At 31.4% G+C, this 21,404-nt stretch overlaps 2 protein-coding genes across 3 annotated transcripts; both read left to right on the top strand.

Annotated features, from left to right (window-relative positions):
- Positions 1-916: 916 nt before the first annotated feature.
- LOC107423593 (bidirectional sugar transporter SWEET6b) lies at positions 917-3,429 on the top strand. Its single transcript, XM_048478134.2, has 6 exons — positions 917-1,139; positions 1,348-1,384; positions 2,185-2,401; positions 2,514-2,675; positions 2,784-2,903; positions 3,054-3,429. Exons 1-6 carry the CDS (start codon positions 1,097-1,099, stop codon positions 3,192-3,194), a joined length of 720 nt encoding a protein of 239 aa, XP_048334091.2. The 5' UTR covers positions 917-1,096; the 3' UTR covers positions 3,195-3,429.
- A 10,576-nt stretch (positions 3,430-14,005) lies between these two features.
- LOC107423602 (homeobox-leucine zipper protein ANTHOCYANINLESS 2) lies at positions 14,006-21,145 on the top strand. 2 transcript variants are annotated; one of them, XM_048477596.2, is made up of 9 exons: positions 14,006-15,221; positions 15,367-15,608; positions 15,724-15,841; positions 15,941-16,651; positions 16,775-16,876; positions 17,058-17,273; positions 18,847-19,021; positions 19,168-19,544; positions 20,242-21,145. In XM_048477596.2, the coding sequence occupies exons 1-9, from the start codon at positions 14,994-14,996 to the stop codon at positions 20,647-20,649; spliced, it is 2,577 nt and encodes an 858-aa protein (XP_048333553.1). In that variant the 5' UTR covers positions 14,006-14,993; the 3' UTR covers positions 20,650-21,145. The 2 variants fall into 2 exon arrangements, with proteins under 2 accessions (XP_048333553.1, XP_048333552.1); XM_048477595.2 differs by having other exon boundaries at positions 14,011-15,221; positions 19,165-19,544.
- The last annotated feature ends 259 nt before the right edge of the window (positions 21,146-21,404 follow it).

Below are 21,404 nucleotides of genomic sequence, written 5' to 3'. Positions count from 1 at the left end.
ATTTATTAAACCATGAGTTAATATTTGATTGATTGAATTTTAAAACTAACCATGAAAAAATTGTAAGGAAAAAAATAAATAAATAAATAACTTCCCTTTTGGAAATAGAAAACGGCGCCGTTTACATGCAGGCTGATATTTTTTGCAAATTTTATTTATTAAAACAAATATTAATATTTGATTTGTTGTATTTCAAACTTAGAAAATTATTGTATACAAATATATATATTTTATACATTTCACATGAAGATCTGATGAAACTCGCTTATGATCATACACATATATACATACATATGTATATCGAAATAAAAATAATTAATAATTCTGGGTATTACGTATTATTTGGCTGATAATCAGTTATGTGAATGCATCATTCCATGGAAACACAAACCCCATTACAATAATATTATTTGTTGTGTATGTATTATTGTACATTATATATACATGTCTTTTTTAATTAGCTAGATCACTCAATATATATATATATATATATATATATATATATATCATAATGGTAATATGTAGCTATACAATCCATTATTGTGATTATGATTTTAAAAAATGGATAATGAATATAAAAAAAAATGAAAATATATAATGTGGATAAGAAATGAATGTTAGTTTGCATGCGAGAGAGAGAAGATTTGTTTGTTATTAATAATAATAATAATAAATAAATAAATAAAAATGGTAACCAACTGAACGGTCGGAGGGGCGAAAAGCGTGCATGCAATATGACAATTCAACGTCAAGTCCATGATGCAAATCCGTTGGAATAGATCACACAGATTTATAATATCCCCCAAAAAAAAAAAAAAAATTTATCCAATTTGTTTAAATTTTTAATTTTCATATTTTATTAGGATAAATTAAAATATCAAATGGACTCCTTCTCCTACTCAAACTCTTATCAGTACTGCTACTACCACTAACTACTACGTACTCTCAATCTCACTCTCTTACATATAATCCAAAAATCATCACCAGTCAATCTCCCAAATTCCTTTCCTTCATTAATTCTCTGCAACATTCTTTTTTTTATTATTAGTTTTATTTTCTCTTCTACTTCTCTGATTTCTTGAAGAAATTTATAAAGATGTTGACCGCTCAAGCTGCTCGCAATATAGTTGGAATCATCGGTACAATTTCAATTCCAAATCCATATAATTAATTGCTTCTCACACTCTCCTCCATCATGCATATATATATATATATATATATATATAATTGCTGTTGATTTAATAGAGATTTCGATCATCGATCATGGAAATACGTACTTCGACGTAATATATTCTTTTTATTTTTTTGTTTGATTGTGTTTTTTTTTTGGTTAATTTATGTGTGCAGGGAACGTAATATCCTTTGGACTCTTTATCTCCCCAGTGTAACTCTCTCTCTCTCTCTCTCTCTGATCTTTCTGATCTCTTTGTTATTCATTACTATAATACTCTGCATTTGGACCATTTATTTGAGGTTTAATTTTACCTGTTATTCGCGAAAATTCAATGACTGGATATTCGATCTGTTCTTATTTGCATCGAAACGGAGACTATCCCTAAATTTGGACACTCATCAAAAAATCATGATATATTCTATTATTTTTGATAAATTGATGTTCATTAAATTCTAGGTGCTGATGTGCGCTTGTTCATTCATCATCTTGTATAAATCTTCGACCAAGAACATCATGTGTACATGCAAATGGAAATTTTTGCTATATATATATATATATATATATATATATAATGTCTAGTGTTTGTAATTTTCCATGTTTCCATTAAAAACATACATGGAGAATTGGAGATTCTTAATTGACTTGTCAAAATAGGAAAATATATCAATTTATTATTTTTCATAAATTGATGTTCATTAAATTGTTGGTGCTGGATGTGCTTGTTCATTCAACAGCTTGTACAATTTTTTTCATAAAAAAAAAATAATAATAATAATAATAATAATCTGCATGCAATTGGAAAGTTTTGCTATGTAATATCCAGTGTTTGTAATTTTCCATATTTCCATTAAAAACATGGATGGAGATTCTTGACTGACTTCTCAAAATAGAAAACATCTGTTTCTCTCTGCTGCTACAGTTTATATATACTTGGTTGATTTTATTATTCTGTATTGTTATTTTAAATTGGGACACTTTATTTGATAATTTTGGAAATTGGGTTTTTCCAGTCCAACATTTTACAGAATCATTAAGAACAAGGCAGTGGAGGAGTTCAAACCAGATCCTTATATTGCAACAGTACTCAACTGTTTGTTCTGGATATTCTATGGCACGCCTTTTGTTCATCCTAATAGTATTCTTGTAATCACCATTAATAGCATTGGGCTAGTACTGGAGCTCACTTACTTAACCATTTTCTTCATCTATGCAACCAACAAAGGCAGGGTATGTGCAAACTTAAATTAATTTGCTCTTTTTCAATTAACCCTGTTGTTCATATTTCCAACATTTTATATATTTTCTTCCTATTTATACCATTTTTTATTGTGTTTTTCAGAAAAAGGTGGTCCTTTGGCTCGGCATTGAAATTGTTTTCTATGCTGGCATTATTCTGATAACTCTCTTGACACTCCATGGCACTAAAAAAAGGTCCATGATGGTTGGCATTTTATGTGATATCTTCAACATCATGATGTATGCTTCCCCACTTACTGTCATGGTAAGTCTTTCCAACTATTTTCTTCCAAACAAATATTTTCCAAATCAAATGAAATTAAATTAATTTTGTCTCTTTTTCTTTCATGGGTTTTTTTTGGTTTTTTAACAGGCAAAAGTTATCAGAACCAAGAGTGTCAAATACATGCCATTTTACCTTTCATTGGCTAACTTCCTTAATGGTTGCATCTGGGTGATCTATGCCCTTATCGAGTTTGATGCCTACATCCTGGTACGTATACACATATTGCAATCAACGTCAATTTTTCCCTTTCTTGGGTCTTTAATTTTGCCTGCTTTCTTTATAATTATACCACATACATGATTAATTCTTGAGATGTGTACATATAATTTGTATTCCTTTTTTATATATTCCTTGCAGATAAGTAATGGTCTGGGTGCAATTTCTGGTTTAGTTCAACTGATACTGTACGCATGGTTCTATAGAACAACTCCTAAAGATGATGATGACAGTTTCTCAAAGCCAAATGAAGTACAGCTCTCTAGCTCAAATAGAGCCTGAATATTACACTTATATTACACTTTTCTGTGGTACTATCAGGCTTCCATTTTCTACAAATTTTATTCAGTTTCTAGGGTTAAACTACTAGATTTTGCAATGTGTTTTAAGTTGGGATTTGTTTAGATTTTCAAGTGATGGAACTTCCTTGTATAGTTAGTTGTGAAGATTCTGGCAAATTCAATGTTGATCACTTCAAATTCGTTTCTTTCAAGAATTTTCTTTTTATTTCTTTTCATGCTGTCCTTTGGTCTTGATGATTATCTTTAGATTGCCAATTTTATGCCTTTTTGTATGAGGATATTGCGGTCCACAAATTAAAAAGCATTTGAGATGATTTTTTCTTTGGAAAGTTGGCCTTATTTTATTTTATTTTTTTATAATATAAGGAAATAATGGGATATTGATGTTCACCCAAGAAAAGAAGTGGGATATTGATTGTCCAATTTTATCTAAGAGAGTATTGATCCATGAACGAAGTATCCCTTTTAATTGTGTAATGAACTTTGTATTTACATTTCTTTTTAATGAAATACACCTTTATTATAATTAATTTTTAATTTAGTGCTAATTATTAACCATATTAATATAATAAAAAATATATAGACACACGATGAGCCATACAATTCGCAAGTTTAACATGGGAGGGCGTACAAGCAAGTGTCAATTGGGGTCCTGGGCTGCTTTCTGGTCTACCAATCAGATGGGGTTGATTGGTTGAATATGAAATTGATGATGAAGTTGAATACGAAATTGATGTGAAAACGAGACATGCATGGTCCACAGCTCCATAGCTGAATTCGTTTGGAGAAGTCAAAGTGGTGGTAACTCAGACTGAGCTGGGCCAATTTCTAATTTCCATAAGATGGACGTTATGGGAATCGGTGTGTTCGTGACCAACAATACCAATTTTATGGTTTACCTTTTTTCAGAATTTGCTGGATTTCTGAAATTGGAATTGGACCCAACCTTCTTCAACACCTAATTTCTGACAAAAATTTCTAAATTTGCCGAACCTCCAAAAATCCACACCACCAACAAAAAAAAAAAAAAAGAAGAAAAGAAAAGTTGACACATATTTGCTGGCTAATTAGGCGTGTTGGCCAAATGCGCTAAGAAAACAATTTTATCTTCATGTGAATTTTTCACATAAATCTCATATAAAAAAGTATAATTTCATGTTTCTTTATCTATCTCGTTACTATTTTATTTTCATATGTATAATGGAATGGTTATGTACCTGGAAGACTTATAATTGCCTAATCAATAGGCATGTTGTGAAAATAGCAATGAACCATATAAAGAGACAAATAACGAGATGACTAAATCAACGAACCTATACAATGTATAGTTTGACATTAAGGAAAAAACCAGTACGTTCTCATTGTCGACATTGTTGTACAAACTCAGGCAAACCACTCGTCATGGTTTTTGAGTCAAAAAGTTTGAAATTTGCGGGTGTTAGAAGTGGAAAACGAACGAGTTTTGCAGGTGTTTGTTATTAAAAGAAAAAATGTAGTGCATGGGAATATTGGAAGTATTGTAAAGGCTTATTTCTTTTTTCTCAAAGCTGAATGGTCTGATAGAGACGCAGCTAACAACGAAAGGCTTTAAAATGTAAACGCCAATGGGGTGGGAATTGGTTCATTAATGCAAAAACAACACCAAAACCTGCTTTGTGGGCCCTCCTCAGTTACCCCAAAACTCTAACCATGAAGTTTGATCTGCAAGTAATAATAAATCTCTCTTTCTTTCTTCATTGACCAAAGTCTTCAAAGCCAAGGCATTTCACGGGAGTTTTTTTCAGGGAACGTGAAAGTGGCTAAGTCAATGTTCTCTCCAATAAAAGGTTTTGGTGTCGAATTCTTCGACTTCTTATATCTGGTGCAAAGATGTCTAGGCCTCTGATTATGAGTTTTTATGTTCGAGCTTATGACTATGTATCAAAAATAAAAATAAAAATACGAAAATAAAAAAAAATAAAAAAAATAAAAACAAAATTGGGTCATTTTGAAAATCATATTGTTGGGTAAAAAAAAAAAAAAAAAAAAAAAGAAAAGAAATGGGGTGATGTTGAGACTAGAAGTGAATGATAGAGTGTGAAAGGGCATGTGGGGGTGTGGGTCTATGGATGGTAACATTACTTTCACCCACTCACTTTAATTCAGTCTCTCTTTGGACTCTTTCTTTTTCCTCAAATTCAACCATCTTTTCTTTTTTCTTTTTTTTCTTTTTTAAATGAGTTTGAGTTAATTTTTCTAACATATTCTCGCAACTTCTAGGTTTATTTGAAAGATGAATTTAATTATTTACCATTACATACACATTAAAGTTTTCATAGAACATTGTAGTGCTTTTATGGTACATAACAAATATACTATGCTTAATCTAGTTAGTTTTATTATTTTTACACAGACAACAAAATAGAGAAAATAAAATTATTGTCAAGGAAAGGAAGAATTTTTTAGAAAGTTATCAGTGGGCAATAAAGTCTATGGCGCATGTAGTTCTTTGATATAAATCATGGACATTAATTGTCCACGGTGTAGTTAATTTCTTTAACTAAAAATCTGCCCCCATGTGGTATATTCTGGTCCTTTTGTTCCCTAGTTTAATGCCCTAATCACACACTAGCAGTACTTTTCAAGTTACAGTGATGGAAAGTAGGGTGGTCACAACTCACAAATTTGGCTTTTAAGCTAGAATTTTGAAATAAAATGTTATTGCAAATTCCAAAGTATTTTTAAGGTATTTTCAACCCTACCCTACCCAAAAAAGAAGGTCACTTTTTGAGGTATGATGGATGAATTATAAGAATAGCACAAAAAATAAAAAATAAAAATAAAAATGATTCCTATGTGGGCAAAATTGTTATTTTCTCAAATAAAAAGGTTTTAAGATTGAATTTCCTCCAATTATTACTCATAACCAAACTGATATTTACAATCAATTATAGGTGACTAATTTAAATACATTTCATTTTAATATCTTCAATTTTTCAATTAGTATTCTCAATTTCTTAAATCTTGTTCCTTCCATAAATATGATAGTTTAAACCTCTCACCCAAAAAAAAAGTCTTCAATTTTAATTGAAACCCTCATGTGAAAAACATAATTTTGTTGTCATGTCAGTTATCTTCAATTAATGCAAATTCAAAATTTGAGAGCCTTGTTTGAAAGAATAAATTTTTGAAAGCGTAATCCAAAATTAAATCAAACTAGAAGTACTAAAATGTATTAAATTTAAAAAAAAAAGGAAAAAAAGAAAAAAGAAAATAAGGAATAAGCACAGTCATAGCGGTAAACAAAGAAAGGACACAAATTGCTGTATATATGCTTTGTTTTGCCCGTCACCAAACACATCATGTGGGCTTTTTGAAAACAAAAATATTATGCGTTCGGTACAACAGCTAGGCAATGTATCTATATAGATACGAAACATCTATATTCTATACGCAATAGATATTATTACCCAATAAAATATATATGTAATAGATATAATATATACATATATATATATATATATATATATATATAAATTTTCCAGCAGAGATTTCTCTCACCACCCTCCCCACCTGGCTGTCTTCATTTGTTTTCCCTCTTACCAACACATCCGTATAAAGACTCATAGAGTGTTTCTCAGATTTTATATAACATTGGAGTTGATTGAAATTTTGGATATATTAAATTTAAGTTTAAAAATTAGTTGAGTGTTAATTTGATGGTGAATGTATAAATGTTCAATATTTTTTTTTTTCAAAGTCCAATTGAGTTTATATATAAATAGAATATTCCAACTCAAAATGATCAAGCAAGAAACATAACTTTACCATTTGATGATCGTCGCAATACAATTTATATGAATTAAGTTCAAATTTTTAACATATAAATTTGTCACTTGAATCTTCGATTTTTGAAATTTTTTTTCGTGGACTTCAAAAGTCAATCCAATTATTACCCATAATAATTAGAATCGAATTCGATAACTTTATTAATACCCATGCTCAAGTAACTCAACGCAATCATTTACATCCCTAAGGCTCCTAAATTTTACAAGCATTTAAAAAAATAATAATAACAATACAGGCATTTAAAAATGGTTCGTACTTTTATCATGAGCAAGTAGTTTTAAAGCGAGCACTAATTGATTAAAGGTTTATTGTTATTAGGCTGCTGGTTTGCCAAATTTGTTCAATTCTTTATTCAAATGCTACCACGCAGGTAAAATGTATTAAAATAATAATTTTAAATCTAGTCATTCTACTGGAAAAAATTAGGAGCATGTACAAGTAATATCAGAAAAATTGATGAAAATTAAAATAAAGTATAAGGAATTTTCAAGAAACATTATAATTTATTACCAATATATAGTAATTTTTACATCAAAATATAATGATTTTAATAAAACCAAGATATATATCAAGAAATATATTATCTAAGATATTTTTGAAGCATTATGTTGCCTGATATTAATATTCTAATTTTATAAAATATGAATATCTTTTATATATATATAAACTTCAATTAAAATTTAATAGTAATTTTCAGTGGATTTCATGCACATATGACAGGGGGTTGCTTTATTTTTTAGGTTTTATTAAAAAAAAAAACATTTAAATAATATGGTATTATTTAAATGACGTAATTTGCCATATAGGCTATATTTTGCGTAATATTTTTAAAGTATCTATAATGGTTTTGTAGATTGCCTCCTATATAACATACAGGTTGAAAAAGCTTTTAATTTAGGTGGCATAAATATATATTTGATAGACATTCAACCCATAAATCATTCTTCAATAGTTTAGTCTAAATCTTAATTAATTAATGACACCTCTATATATTTTTTCTTAAAAAATAATAATAAATAATGATGATTTATTTATCTAATTTTTTCTTTTTAAAAATATTTTAATGAGTAATGTCTTGATAACTCACACTATCTAACAAATTGTCTAAAATAAATAATTTCTTTAACAGTACTTATTTTATTTTTTGATATATCAACTTGATAGAGGTTGTAGATAGGGCCATTAGAATGTTTCTCTTTTTTAATCTCTTTTTATATTTTTGATGTGACAACAAAAATATAACAAATTACATAGCTATTGAAGATACTCTTAGAACATATTTAATGGCGAATGTGGAATGCTTTATATGTGGCATATAATTTGATACTATTTAAATTTAGAATATATAAATGCATAATCAATTTTAAAATTGTTTCTCAATACTAACGTATATAAAAACTATTTATGATTATTAATTAATTACATGTTTCATTAATTTATTTTCTTAAATAATTGATTTTTTTTTAAAAAAATTATTTTTTAGATTAGAATGTCTAACAAATATTTTAGAAGTATAGAGTTACCATGATAGTATATATTTCTTTCTTATCATATCAACTTAACAAAATATTTAAACAAATCAATTGGATAAGTTTTATTAAGTGACTATCTATTTTTCCGTTGTGGCAAAAAAATCTAATAATAGACAGAATCATTGAATATGTTTTTATCAATTTTTATGTTATATATAGAGTAATCCTTACTAACCATTAAAGATACTCATCAAGCATTTCTAATGACTTTTTTTATTTCTAGATTTTCTTTACCACATCAGAAAAATGGATGGTCACTTAAAAAAAAATGTATAGTAAATTTATTTAAACATTCTATTAAGCTCATATGACAAGAAAAAAATAGATACTATGGAGATAACATTTTATTCTAAAAGGTTTGTGAAACATTTTAAAATTTCTTAAAAAATAAAATTTTCCTTAAAAAGTTAATTATTTAAAAAAAATACTTAATTAATTAATAGTCATGAATAACTTTTGTACACATTATCATTAAAAAATAATTTTATAATTGAATAGGCATTTATGCAATTTAAATTTAAATGGTGTCAAATTTCTATGTCACATATGAAAAATCCACATTCATTATTTGGAGATAAGAATTACAAAAATCAACATGTTATACAAGTAATGTGGACAGTATTTTAATAAAATTACTCTCCGATGACAAGCTAATGTGGCCTGAATATTGTCAAAGTGAATATCTACATTTGGAACTCTTTAGATATTGTAAATTCCAAAAAAAAAAATTTGATAAAATATATATAATTAATTAATAATTATAAACAGTATTCTCTATATTACTATTTAAGAATAATTTTAAAATAAACTTACATTTATATCAATTAAATTTAAAAAATATTAATTTCTTTATCACATGGTAATAATCTATATAAACATTGAAGATATTGTTGCCATATCTTTACCATATCAAAACAAATATTATCTCAGATTGATTGAAAATGAAGATTGAAGAACCAATAAGTGGCCATTTTAAAAAAAAAAAAAAAAACTACATATGGTTAATTTCATACATAATTACGAGCTGATTTTAATAAAAACAGTAAAAAAAAAAATGTGACGTTTCAATATTAATTCAGCTTTGATCTATGGTCATTTTGGGTCTAGACTAAGTCATTCCCGAGAATGCATATTTTTCTAATTAGCCCAAAGAGAATCAAAAACTTGCATAAAGCAAGAAGCCTATACATATTTAATTCTCACTTTAATACTCTCTAAGCTAATATTTACCAAAAAAAGAAACAAAAAAACTCCCTAAGCCAATAAAGTCTTAACTCATGTAAGGAATAGAGTCATTTACTACTGGGGCAAGAATCTCCATGTCTGGGTAATTTGTATGCACAGATAAGAGATACATATACTTATAGATATCTTTTAATCGATGTTCCCGGTGAAAGTTTTCAACTTCATCCAAATAATAATAATAATAATAATGATGATGATGATGATGATGATGATGATGATGGTGATGATGATGAATCCAATGATGTGTACCAGAAAAATTAAATAGATACTTTGTGAGAGATAAAAGGCAACAACCGGCTGCATGTATCTCTTAAATAATAACATTAACTTCTTCTTTTTTAATGAGTTTTACACCCTTTACAACTGGATATTTAAGGAGGATCAAAGCTCACAATTTTTGTTTTTTTTAATTTTTACTAAAGACATTTCATTAATTTATTGTACAGCTAATATATACCACACATTATAATTAATTACCTTAGATGTATATACATCCACCATCATAATTTACTGCATTAAAAAATCATATAAAGTAAAAATTAAACGAGTCTTCTCCTCAAAACTTATGTTTCTTATAACATAGCCTTAATCTCCAATAATTTTGGGAGTTAATTAAAATTGCATAAATTATGAGGTTTTAATACCATTCCTAATAAATGAATTAAACCACATATAAATGAATAAGTGTGTGTTAAAATTAATTATGTACATATATAATCTATATGGATTACTATAACTGTTTAAGTTGTTCTTGCAAGATTATCAATGCTTTGTAAATTGTAAATGAAGAATATTAATTAATACAGCACAACAAAGGAAAAATAAATAAGACTTGTGAAACGTGGCAGCGAAATGTTGCAAGTAGAAAATGAAAAAAACTAAAAAAAGGTAGCAGCTGCCTTGTGTTAAATGCACAAATAAAAGTGGTAGAAAGGTAGGTATTTCCACCCTACAATGAACAATTAAGGTTTGGTGGCATTTAATCCCCCAATTAAGAGGTAAAGACATGCATGAGAGTTGGCAAAATTTTCCATATGCCGACACTAAGAAATAATTTTTTTTTGTTTGTTTTTTGAGTTGTAGTTGCTTAATTTTAACCAATAGTCATAAAATTTGTATGGTTCAACTTGATTCATATATATATATATATATATATACACGTGTGTTTTTAAAAATAGGGTAAGTGTTCATACATAAATCCTTACATGAAGGTCGAAAACCATTAACATTTCCTTTATTAGTTTTTAAATCTTTCTAAATATTAATATTTAAAATACATTTAAAGTTTATATAAATTCTAATAATATTTACTTTGCTTTTTTAAAATTTATTATTAAACTAAATTCGTAAAAATTTTAAATACATTTATAAATTTCAATTTTTAAATGATTTAAAAATTAATAATAAAAGTTCCAGTGAAAAATCTATTAACATATGTTATTGTTTATATGGCAGATTATTTATCTGTTAGAGGCTGAGTGATTGTTTGTCTAATGCACAATATTTATCTGCTATTATCATTTTGTCTCAGAGTTACATTTTTTTTTTATTGCTTTAGTTTATTTAATTTAAATAAAAATTCACATAATTGAATTGAAACATTTATTAGAGTATGAATGGGATAGCAGTTAGTGAAAAGAAAATTATAGCAAGATAAGATTCATATGATAACATAGCAGTAGTTTAGTAAAAATAAGTTTATGAGTGAGACTTATGTCATTCAAAAAACAAAAATCTTTTGGTATAAAAAATAAATAAATGAAAGTACATAGTGTGTTTTACAATTTCATTTTTTGAACGAAGTGTATTTTACAATATTGGGTAAGTTTTGACACTGAAATTGTAGTTTTTTGCTAAAAAAAATTGACACTGATCTTTTTTTGTTTTTTTGGTTGTTATCTTCGCAGCGATCAACATGCTGAATGAATAAACACACACACACTTTCTTCTTCTTCTTCTTCTTCTTCTTCTTCTTCTTCTTCTTCTTTTTTTTTTTTTTTTTTTTTTTTTTTTTGTCTTTACATTGATTAACATGCTGAACGAACACACACGCGCGCATACATACATATGTGTATATTAAATAATTTACAAATTTTTTTGAAGTTTTCTCTTTTGTTTTTTTAAGGAAGTTAATGAAGTAATAATTTTTTTGATTATTTATAATAATATATTGGCAATAATTTCCTCTATCCTTTGTTCCGTGTTTACGAAGCAATAGTTAAAAAGGTTTTTTTTATCCACTTTAGATTATTTTTTAAATATTTATATTGATAAATAATATGGTAATATTTAAATAATTTATTTATTTTATTATAAATTATTTTTATATTTAAATTATATAAATATATCAATTAATCAAATTTTAATATATATTATTTAATAAATATTTTGATATTCATATTGTTACTATTTTACAATTATCTATTATAGGTCCGTTTCCACTTACCATATAAATATGCAACATTACAAGTAACGACTAACGAAAAAGAATTAACACTCAATTGCCTAAAGTGACCCTTTTTTTTTTTTTTTTTATAATGATTTAACATGAAGAGACTTTTTTTTTTCTTTTTAATTTATAAAACATGAAGAGACTTGAATGGTGAACATTCTTGGTAAAATTAAGTATATTAGTCAATATTTTAAATGAAAATGTATCTCATCAAATTATTAAAGCAACCAAGAACATCATATTCTTAATTTCCATAAATAAATTTCATTCTTAATTGGTAGATAATAAAAATAAATTATTCCTTATAATATTAATAAAATCCTTTTTCGTAAAGTTATGATACCATTTATATGGCTGAACCAAATTGGATTATCTTCATCAGCCTTACACAAATTTTGTTTACTGAAATAAAATATTAATATAAGATGTCAAAATATTCTCATGCTATTAATTAATTGTGTTTCAACAATTAATCTACATGAAGCCTCTTAATTCTCCTACTAAATGCTTCCTATTATAAACCACATTATTAAATATACTTTAATTCAATCGAGGGAATATATAGTTTCCTCCCAAAAGTAAATAATTGGATCATCGAACACATCAAATTTATATGCAATAATGTAATAATGCCATTAATCACCAAAAATGTGAAAAAAAGAGCCATATATATATAAGTTTATTTATTTATTTCTTAGCAATCCAACAAGTTTATTATTTTACATTAATATAATGTATCTATCTAGGCTTATAAAAGTACGATGTAGAATTTATTTAACCACATACAATGGAATTACTCAGTTTCAAAAAAAAGAGATACAGTCTCGATAATTAATTAGTGAAAATTTAAAATTTAAATATATTTTTAAATATCTTATGAACAATTAAACGTACATATGGATATGAAATTAATTCTTAAATGTATTTAAGATATTGAATTTATGGAGCTAATAGCTTTTTAAAAAAGAAAAAAAAGAACCTCAAAGATAGCAAATGAAAATCATAAAACATGGTCAAAATCAGCACCAAATATGCACCAAAAAAAAAAAAAAGGTTCCTATAAATTTGATTAGAAAAAACAAATTGTTTACAATAAAAGATTAACACAATTATTCAATCAATTAATTTTAAACTGAGAAATTAACTTGAACTCATTGTAAACTTTTCTAGAACCAGAAATAAAAATATAAAAGTACAAAATTATAAAAACGCAATTCATTTCATTAAAAATAAAAAAAAAGTGGTTTTTTTACAACCTCGTAATGGTAATAAGTAAAAAAAAGAAAAAAAAAAAAGAAAAAAGAAAAAAGAAGGATAAGAGTTTTTGAAATTTATATTCCATAGAAAACGAAAAGAAAAAGGAACACTTTCTAAAAAATTGTTATTTCCAATCCCAAAAGGCCGTACCCGTACTAAGAGAGAGAGAGAGAGAGAGCCATAGATCTGAGCTTTTTCTCTGTGAAAGTAAACTTCTGTCTTCTTTTTTACTTTTACAGTGTCTTCCTGAAGAAGAAGTTAAAAGCTTATTACATTTTTTTCACTGTCCTCATCCTCTTTCTTCACAGACTTTCAGAGGAAAAAAAAAAAGAAAAAAAAAGAGAGAGAGAAAGAGCGAGAGAGTCAACCATGGCCCTTTTTTGGAGCTATGCATTTGTAAGGCTTTGAAGAGTCCACATAACAGCGTTTAATTTATCTTCACTTGTTTTTCTTTTTTATTTTCTCTATCTTCTTTTTTTTTTTTTTTTTTTTTTTTTTTTTCTTTTCCCTCTCTGTGCAAATCTTGGAAAAGCTTTTTTCTTTTTTCTTTCTTTATCTTTTTTGGCTTTTAAGGGACTTACAAAAACCTCTTTCAAGCTTGTTAGTGTGTAGTCAAGCATGCAGAGAACGAGATAAACACTCTCCCAAAACTAGGGTTTTGCCTTCTTCTTTTTTCCCATTTGTTTTTTTTTTTCCAAACTTCCCTCAATCATTGATTTAAGCACCTAACTTGAGCTGGTTTTATAGACCTTAGAGAGAGAAAATTGATTAGGAAGAAGAGATAGAAGGAGAAGGATAGAGAACGAAGAGATAAGCTGGATATTAAAAAAAGAAAAAGGGTTCGGGTTTGCTTGCCTTCTCTCTCTTTCTTTCTCTCCAAACAAACAGAATCCCTCAAGTTTTTCATCTTTCACACAGAGAGAGAGAGAGTTGGAGAGACATTTTGGTTTTAAACCATTTGTCTCCCATCTTATACTCTCCTACTCATTTTTTCCTCTTTTGGGTTTTTATTTTTATTTTTATTTTTTTTGACTTTTTTATTTTCTTTCCCTCTTCAAATACTGATTTTTCAAGGTAGTTTCCGAGAGACCCACTTCGGTTTTTTTGTTTTTGGGGACATCTATTTGAAGTTTCATGTTTTTGGGTTGTGAGCAAATTATGCGGTGGGATATAGAAATCCCAAACCTATGGCTTCTCGGGGAGTGAGTGAGTGAAGCGAAAAATCAGTGAAATCAAGCATATTTTTTGTTTCTCATTTTGGAAAAAGTGGTGGCTGTAAATTTTTGTAAAGAGTTTTGAAGTCGCAGAGAGAGAGAGAGAGAGAGAGAGAGAGCAAGCAAGCCAAAAATAAAAAAGAAAAAAGTGTGCTAGACAAGGCAAAGAAAAGATTACTGCTAGGTAGACGGAAAAATCTCAAAGGAAAAGGAAAAAAAAAAAAGAAAGGGGAAGGGGTTGGTTTCATTTGATGAGTTTTGGGGGTTTTCTAGAGAATAGTACCGGCGGTGGTGGCGGTGCCAGAATAGTGGCTGATATATCCTATACTACTACCAGTACTAATAGTCCCAACTCCAACACCATCAACAACAACAACAACCACAATATGCCCTCTACCACCGCACTCGCTCAGCCTCGTCTTGTCACTCAATCTCTCACCAAATCCATGTTCAACTCTCCCGGACTCTCTCTCGCCCTTGTACGCTTCCCTCTTCCCCACCTCTAGTATTTTCTTTTTCTCTTTTTAATCATTTTCATTCATATCTATATATATATCTATATATATATATATTGATGTATTTGTGATGTGGGTTTTTTATTTTTTTATTTTTTATTTTGGGCAGCAAACAAATACAAATATAGATGGACAAGGGGATCATCACCACCACCATCATCAAGTGACAAGAATGGGTGAGAATTTCGAGACGAACGTAGGGAGGAGAAGCAGAGAGGAAGAGCACGAGAGCAGATCTGGAAGCGACAACATGGATGGTGGTTCGGGCGACGATCAGGACGCCGCCGACAACCCTCCCCGTAAAAAACGCTACCACCGACACACCCCTCAGCAAATCCAAGAACTCGAAGCGTATGCTCTAATGATTCTCTATTACTTTTTCCCCGCTCAACTTACACAAAAAAATATGTTTTTCATTTTCCTCTCATCTTTGATTTTCTTTGATTTTTTTTCCCCCTCCAATTAGTCTCTTCAAGGAATGCCCTCATCCCGATGAGAAACAGAGATTGGAGCTTAGCAGACGGCTTTGCTTAGAGACTCGGCAAGTCAAATTCTGGTTCCAAAATCGCCGAACCCAGATGAAGGTATTCACTTCTCTTCACTCTTTTTTTTTCTTTTTTCTTTTTTAAAAAAAAATAATAATAATAATATGGTTTTTATTTTATTTTATATCGGGGGACCAGACCCAACTGGAAAGGCACGAGAACTCGCTGCTGAGGCAAGAAAACGATAAGCTACGAGCGGAAAACATGTCGATCAGAGACGCCATGAGAAACCCAATTTGCTCCAACTGCGGAGGACCCGCCATCATCGGCGAGATTTCACTGGAAGAGCAGCATCTCAGAATCGAGAATGCGCGTTTAAAAGACGAGTTGGAACGAGTCTGCGCGCTCGCCGGGAAGTTTCTGGGCCGGCCCATTTCGTCCTTAGCGACCTCAATTGCACCTCCCTTGCCAAGCTCAACTTTAGAACTCGGGGTCGGAACTAACGGGTTCGGCAATTTAAGCACGGTAGCTACCACAATGCCTTTGGGTCCCGATTACGGAAGTGGGGGAGGGATTTCCGGTTCTTTAACGGTGGTGCCACCGCTGCAACAGCCTCCTACGACGACGAGACAGGCGGCTTCGGTTTTGGATAGGTCGATGGAGAGATCTATGTTCCTAGAGCTGGCTTTGGCAGCCATGGATGAGTTGGTGAAGATGGCACAGACAGATGAGCCGCTTTGGATGAGAAGCTTAGAAGGAGGAAGAGAAATTTTGAACCGTGAAGAATACCTAAGGACTTTCAGTCCTTGCATTGGATTGAAACCCAATGGTTTTGTCTCCGAGACTTCTCGGGAAACTGGTGTGGTCATCATCAACAGCTTGGCTCTCGTTGAAACCTTGATGGACTCGGTAACTTAAAAGAAAACCCACTTTTTTTTTTGCCCTTTTTTGGGGAAACTCACCTTTTTTTTTAATTATTATTATTTTGTGTTTGATTTTTTTTTTCCGTTATTTTTCATTTTGCGCAAACAGCATCGTTGGGCTGAGATGTTTCCTTGTGTGATAGCTAGAACCTCAACGACTGATGTGATATCCAGTGGAATGGGTGGAACAAGAAATGGTGCACTTCAACTGGTAAAGTAACCCATAATCTAAGCCCCAGTCCAAAAAAAGCATTCATATATTTTATATTATATTCATATAATAATAATAATAGTGAAATAGAAAAAGAAACACACTATATAGCTACTACTTTATGAGTTTTATATTTATTTTGAGTTTAGTTTGTGGTATTTATAATTAATGTGCGTGTCAGATGCATGCTGAGCTGCAAGTGCTATCGCCATTGGTGCCGGTTCGGGAAGTGAATTTCCTGCGCTTCTGCAAACAGCATGCAGAAGGTGTTTGGGCTGTCGTGGACGTGTCCATTGACACCATCAGGGAAACTTCTGGTGCACCTCCCTCTTTTCTCCATTGCAGGAGGCTTCCTTCTGGATGTGTTGTTCAAGATATGCCTAATGGCTACTCCAAGGTAAACAAAAATTAAAACATAAAATAAATTATATTTTTTATTTTTTATTTATATGTGCTTATCTGGGAATTGATTATTTCTTCAAAAACGGCAAACCAAAAACAGCTTTTAAGTGTTAAAAAAAAAAAAAAAATGTAGTTGTAACTTATTGTCTTTTACATTTATTGTGGTTTCCTAAGTGGGTGTGTTTTTCTTGCTTTATTTTGGGTCTTTAATGAGTCTTCTGTTCAAGTAACTGCAACATTGGGAAGCTTAGTTGTGGTGAAAAACATTTATTAAGTGGAAGCAAAGTAATAAGTAAACCACAACAACACAGTGGAGTCAAAATCATAGTGTTATGTATTTTTGCATTTTCCCAAACAAAACAAAACCCCTTGGGTTTTTTGCCCAGTGATTACTCGCTCTTTCTTTGAACCAAATTATTAATTAATATATTTTTAATATTTTATGTATCCTCCTTCCAAAGAATCTGAAGCTTCTCAAAATCCTAATCACATTTGACCTTCCGAGCTTGTTCTGGTAATAAAAAAATCCCATATCTTATTATGATAATAATCATTTCAAGTTTCAATAGCTTAATTTATGTTGAGGCAATCGATGTGACCTAATAATTATTTAATTGTTTAGAAGCCTCTATTACCCAAACTTCTGTACCTTGGAAACGCATTAATTTCATATATACTTTTGTATCCATAATGGCCATGTTGATATGTATGTATCTATTTCCGCTTGGTTTTGAATAAACTATAATTTTGATGTTTCTATTCCAATCTTTGATGCTGTCTCGGTTATCCCCCTATAGTATTATAATATAATATATCAATTATAAAAAATTGAGTTATATGTGTGTGTATATATATATATATATATAAATGTGCATGACCTGGTTCCATCCTCACGATGTGTTCCTTACCCTAATCAATCGAAAAGAAAAGAAATGGTGGGTGACTTTGTAGTCAAACTTCTTACTGGCTATTTTGTTGTTATTCTCAACTTAATCCACCATTATTTCACATCTCGATGTCACCCTTCCCTCGCTGCTGCCACCTATTACTTTGTTTTCCTCTAAATCCTGCGGAAAAACCTTTGATCCATTCCATACCCCACACACTATAAATATATATATATATATATATGTTTCTACCAAAAATATATATATATATATATATATTTATATACATATATTTTAATATATGCTTTTTTCTTTGTCATTTATTTTTTCCTGTCGTTCTAGCACCTACGTGATTATATTTCGTGTTTATATTTTTGCTTTTCGTTCTCGTCACCGGAAAATGACCCAACATATCTTTAGTACTTCGCTGTTACACGCAATATAAGGAAATTTCTCTTTCAACGTACAGCGAAGGGAAAAATATATATATATATATATATATATATATATATATATATATATGTATTTAGAGAGACAGAGGGAGAGAGAGAGAGAGATAACGATGACAATGTCACAGTGTGATGGTAAAAATGGGGTCTATTTTTTTGTTTTTTGTTTTATTTTTTAGAGCTGAAATGATTACATATAATAATAATAATAATAATAACAATGGAAATGCAGGTGACGTGGGTTGAGCATGCAGAGTACGACGAGAGCCTGGTTCACCAACTCTACCGGCCATTGTTGAGCTCCGGTATGGGCTTCGGAGCTCAGCGTTGGGTGGCCACCCTTCAGCGTCAGTGCGAGTGCCTTGCCATTCTCATGTCCTCCACCGTCCCAGCCCGAGACCATACCGGTAAATAAATCATCTTAAATCTTCTTCATATTATTATTTTATATGAATTCGCAAACTGGGTTCCGATTATTTTTTCTTTTTCTTTTTTCTTTATTATTATAATTATCTTTTAATAAATTTGTTGTGTATGGTGGCAAACACAGCAGCAGCAGCAGCTATAACGGCGAGTGGGAGGCGAAGCATGCTGAAGCTGGCGCAGAGAATGACGGACAACTTCTGCGCAGGGGTCTGCGCCTCCACGGTTCACAAATGGACCAAGCTCAACGCCGGGAACGTTGACGAGGACGTGCGAGTCATGACGAGGAAGAGCGTCGACGATCCCGGCGAGCCACCGGGTATCGTCTTGAGCGCAGCGACATCGGTTTGGCTTCCCGTGTCCCCTCAGAGGCTCTTCGATTTCTTACGAGATGAACGGCTGCGCAGCGAGTGGGACATTCTATCCAACGGTGGGCCCATGCAGGAGATGGCCCACATCGCGAAGGGTCAAGATCCTGGCAACTGCGTCTCCCTCTTGCGGGCTAGCGTACCCTCTCTCTCTCTCTCTCTCTCTTTCTCTTTCCTCCTGTTTCGTGAAAATCCGAATTTTGATTTATGGGGCACTACCTTTTTTCATTGGTTTTTTTTTTTTTTTTGGGGGGGGGGGGGGGGTTATTTTCCACGGGTAAAGAATGAAATTTTTGTACGGACAAAAATTGGGGCTATGGGATTTTATCTAAATGACGGATGAGTCCACTGCCTTACTCACCTGGTTGTGAGGTCAATCGGATTGAAGAAGGTTTTGTCCATGCATCATTGGCTTTTTGGGGGTGGTGGGGGTCCGGATTACTGATAATGGGAGGAAGAGGGTGGGGATTGGAAAGGACGAGTTTGGAATTTGGACGTATCTGTAAGGACATGTTTGGATCGAAGCCACATGCATGTGTGTATGTAAATAGGACAGTGTTTGTTTCGGTAACTATAAAAAAAGTCAAACTATAGGGACGCTTGTCAACTTTCCTTGCCTGCTTTCTTACTGTACTCAACTTTTTCTTCATCATTTCAGAAAAATAAAATAATAATTAATATAAAATGTCTTATCAGCCTTTTGACTCTCAATCCCTGAATTATGGTGTAACACGTTATGGAAACTTTTTGGAGTGGCATTTTCTGTAAATATGGTTAAGTTATCGGGTTTTTTTATTTATTTATAAATTTTGGTCATTTCATGGTTGTGTGTGCAGGCAATGAACGCGAACCAAAGTAGCATGCTGATACTTCAGGAGACTTGCATAGACGCGGCGGGATCGCTTGTGGTTTACGCGCCGGTGGACATCCCGGCTATGCACATCGTGATGAACGGTGGGGACTCTGCTTACGTGGCACTCCTCCCCTCCGGGTTCGCAATCGTCCCTGATGGGCCGGGATCGCGTGGGCCCATGGCGACGACAACATCGAATGGCAACAATGCCAGCAGCAACGGCGGTGATGGTCCGCACAGAGTGAGTGGGTCCCTTCTCACGGTTGCTTTCCAGATCCTTGTGAACAGCTTGCCTACAGCCAAGCTTACGGTGGAGTCGGTGGAGACCGTCAACAATCTAATTTCGTGTACGGTTCAGAAGATCAAAGCCGCTCTTCACTGTGAAAGTTGATGATGTTGGGTCACGTGGGCGGCGTCACGTGGACAAAGCTCGACCAGTTCTTTTTTTAGCTTTTTTTTTTTATGTTCCCCTTTTTTTTAATTTAATTTTTAATTTTTAACATTGACTAGTTTGGGTGGGGTTGTGTGAAAGTAAAAGGGAAAGAAAAGGACTTTGGTTTGGCGAGTTGCGTTGAGTTGAGATGAATGGGACTGAGTTTGGAGTTTGGGGGTGTTGAGTCAAGAACGAACCGCGCGAAGAGACTCCTTGCATGGTGATAAGAGTAGTTTATCTCGCCCGAGTTGACTCTGACTCGGCGAGTTCGTAAGTGGTTCTTAGCACAATGCAAGGGTGGTGGTTCGGGTATTGACTCTGGTCAACCCCCGAGTTGGCTCAACTGAAAAAAAGGAAAAAAAATGTGGAATTTCAAATTTAGAATTGTTAATTAATTTATTTTTCTGTATGAATTATTAATTTCGTGATTAAATATTAAATGACTGTTTAAACCCTTTGGGAGGGAAGAAGAGTGAGTGGTATATAGATGGGGAGAGAGAGAGAGAGAGCATTAAATGAGGGGATGCAGAAGTTGTTGGGTGATAGCGTTAGAATTCAATAAATGCAAGGGAGTGAGTTTTTGGCTTCGCCTCCGGTTTCGTGAACAGAGCCATTCATGTTCTGACACGTTTAGGGGTGCATTATCACCAACGAGGGAGGAGACGTCAGAGGCTCTGACAGTAACGGCGTTTTGCTAGCTGTGCATGCATGTC

This window comes from Ziziphus jujuba, chromosome 3 (genome assembly GCF_031755915.1).
Source record: "Ziziphus jujuba cultivar Dongzao chromosome 3, ASM3175591v1".
In the NCBI taxonomy this organism is placed as follows: Eukaryota; Viridiplantae; Streptophyta; class Magnoliopsida; order Rosales; family Rhamnaceae; genus Ziziphus; species Ziziphus jujuba.
This window is presented reverse-complemented; position numbering and strand designations above follow the sequence as displayed.

Excerpts from the sequence above, each read along its gene's own strand:
- LOC107423602 (XM_048477595.2), top strand. The coding sequence starts at position 14,994 with ATGAGTTTTGGGGGTTTTCTAGAGAATAGTACCGGCGGTGGTGGCGGT. Across the intron at positions 15,222-15,366 it reads CCGGACTCTCTCTCGCCCTT|CAAACAAATACAAATATAGA; the intron begins GTACGCTTCCCT and ends TATTTTGGGCAG. Across the intron at positions 19,022-19,164 it reads CCCAGCCCGAGACCATACCG|CAGCAGCAGCAGCTATAACG; the intron begins GTAAATAAATCA and ends TGGCAAACACAG.
- LOC107423593 (XM_048478134.2), top strand. The coding sequence starts at position 1,097 with ATGTTGACCGCTCAAGCTGCTCGCAATATAGTTGGAATCATCG. Across the intron at positions 2,676-2,783 it reads CTTCCCCACTTACTGTCATG|GCAAAAGTTATCAGAACCAA; the intron begins GTAAGTCTTTCC and ends GTTTTTTAACAG. Across the intron at positions 2,904-3,053 it reads AGTTTGATGCCTACATCCTG|ATAAGTAATGGTCTGGGTGC; the intron begins GTACGTATACAC and ends TATTCCTTGCAG.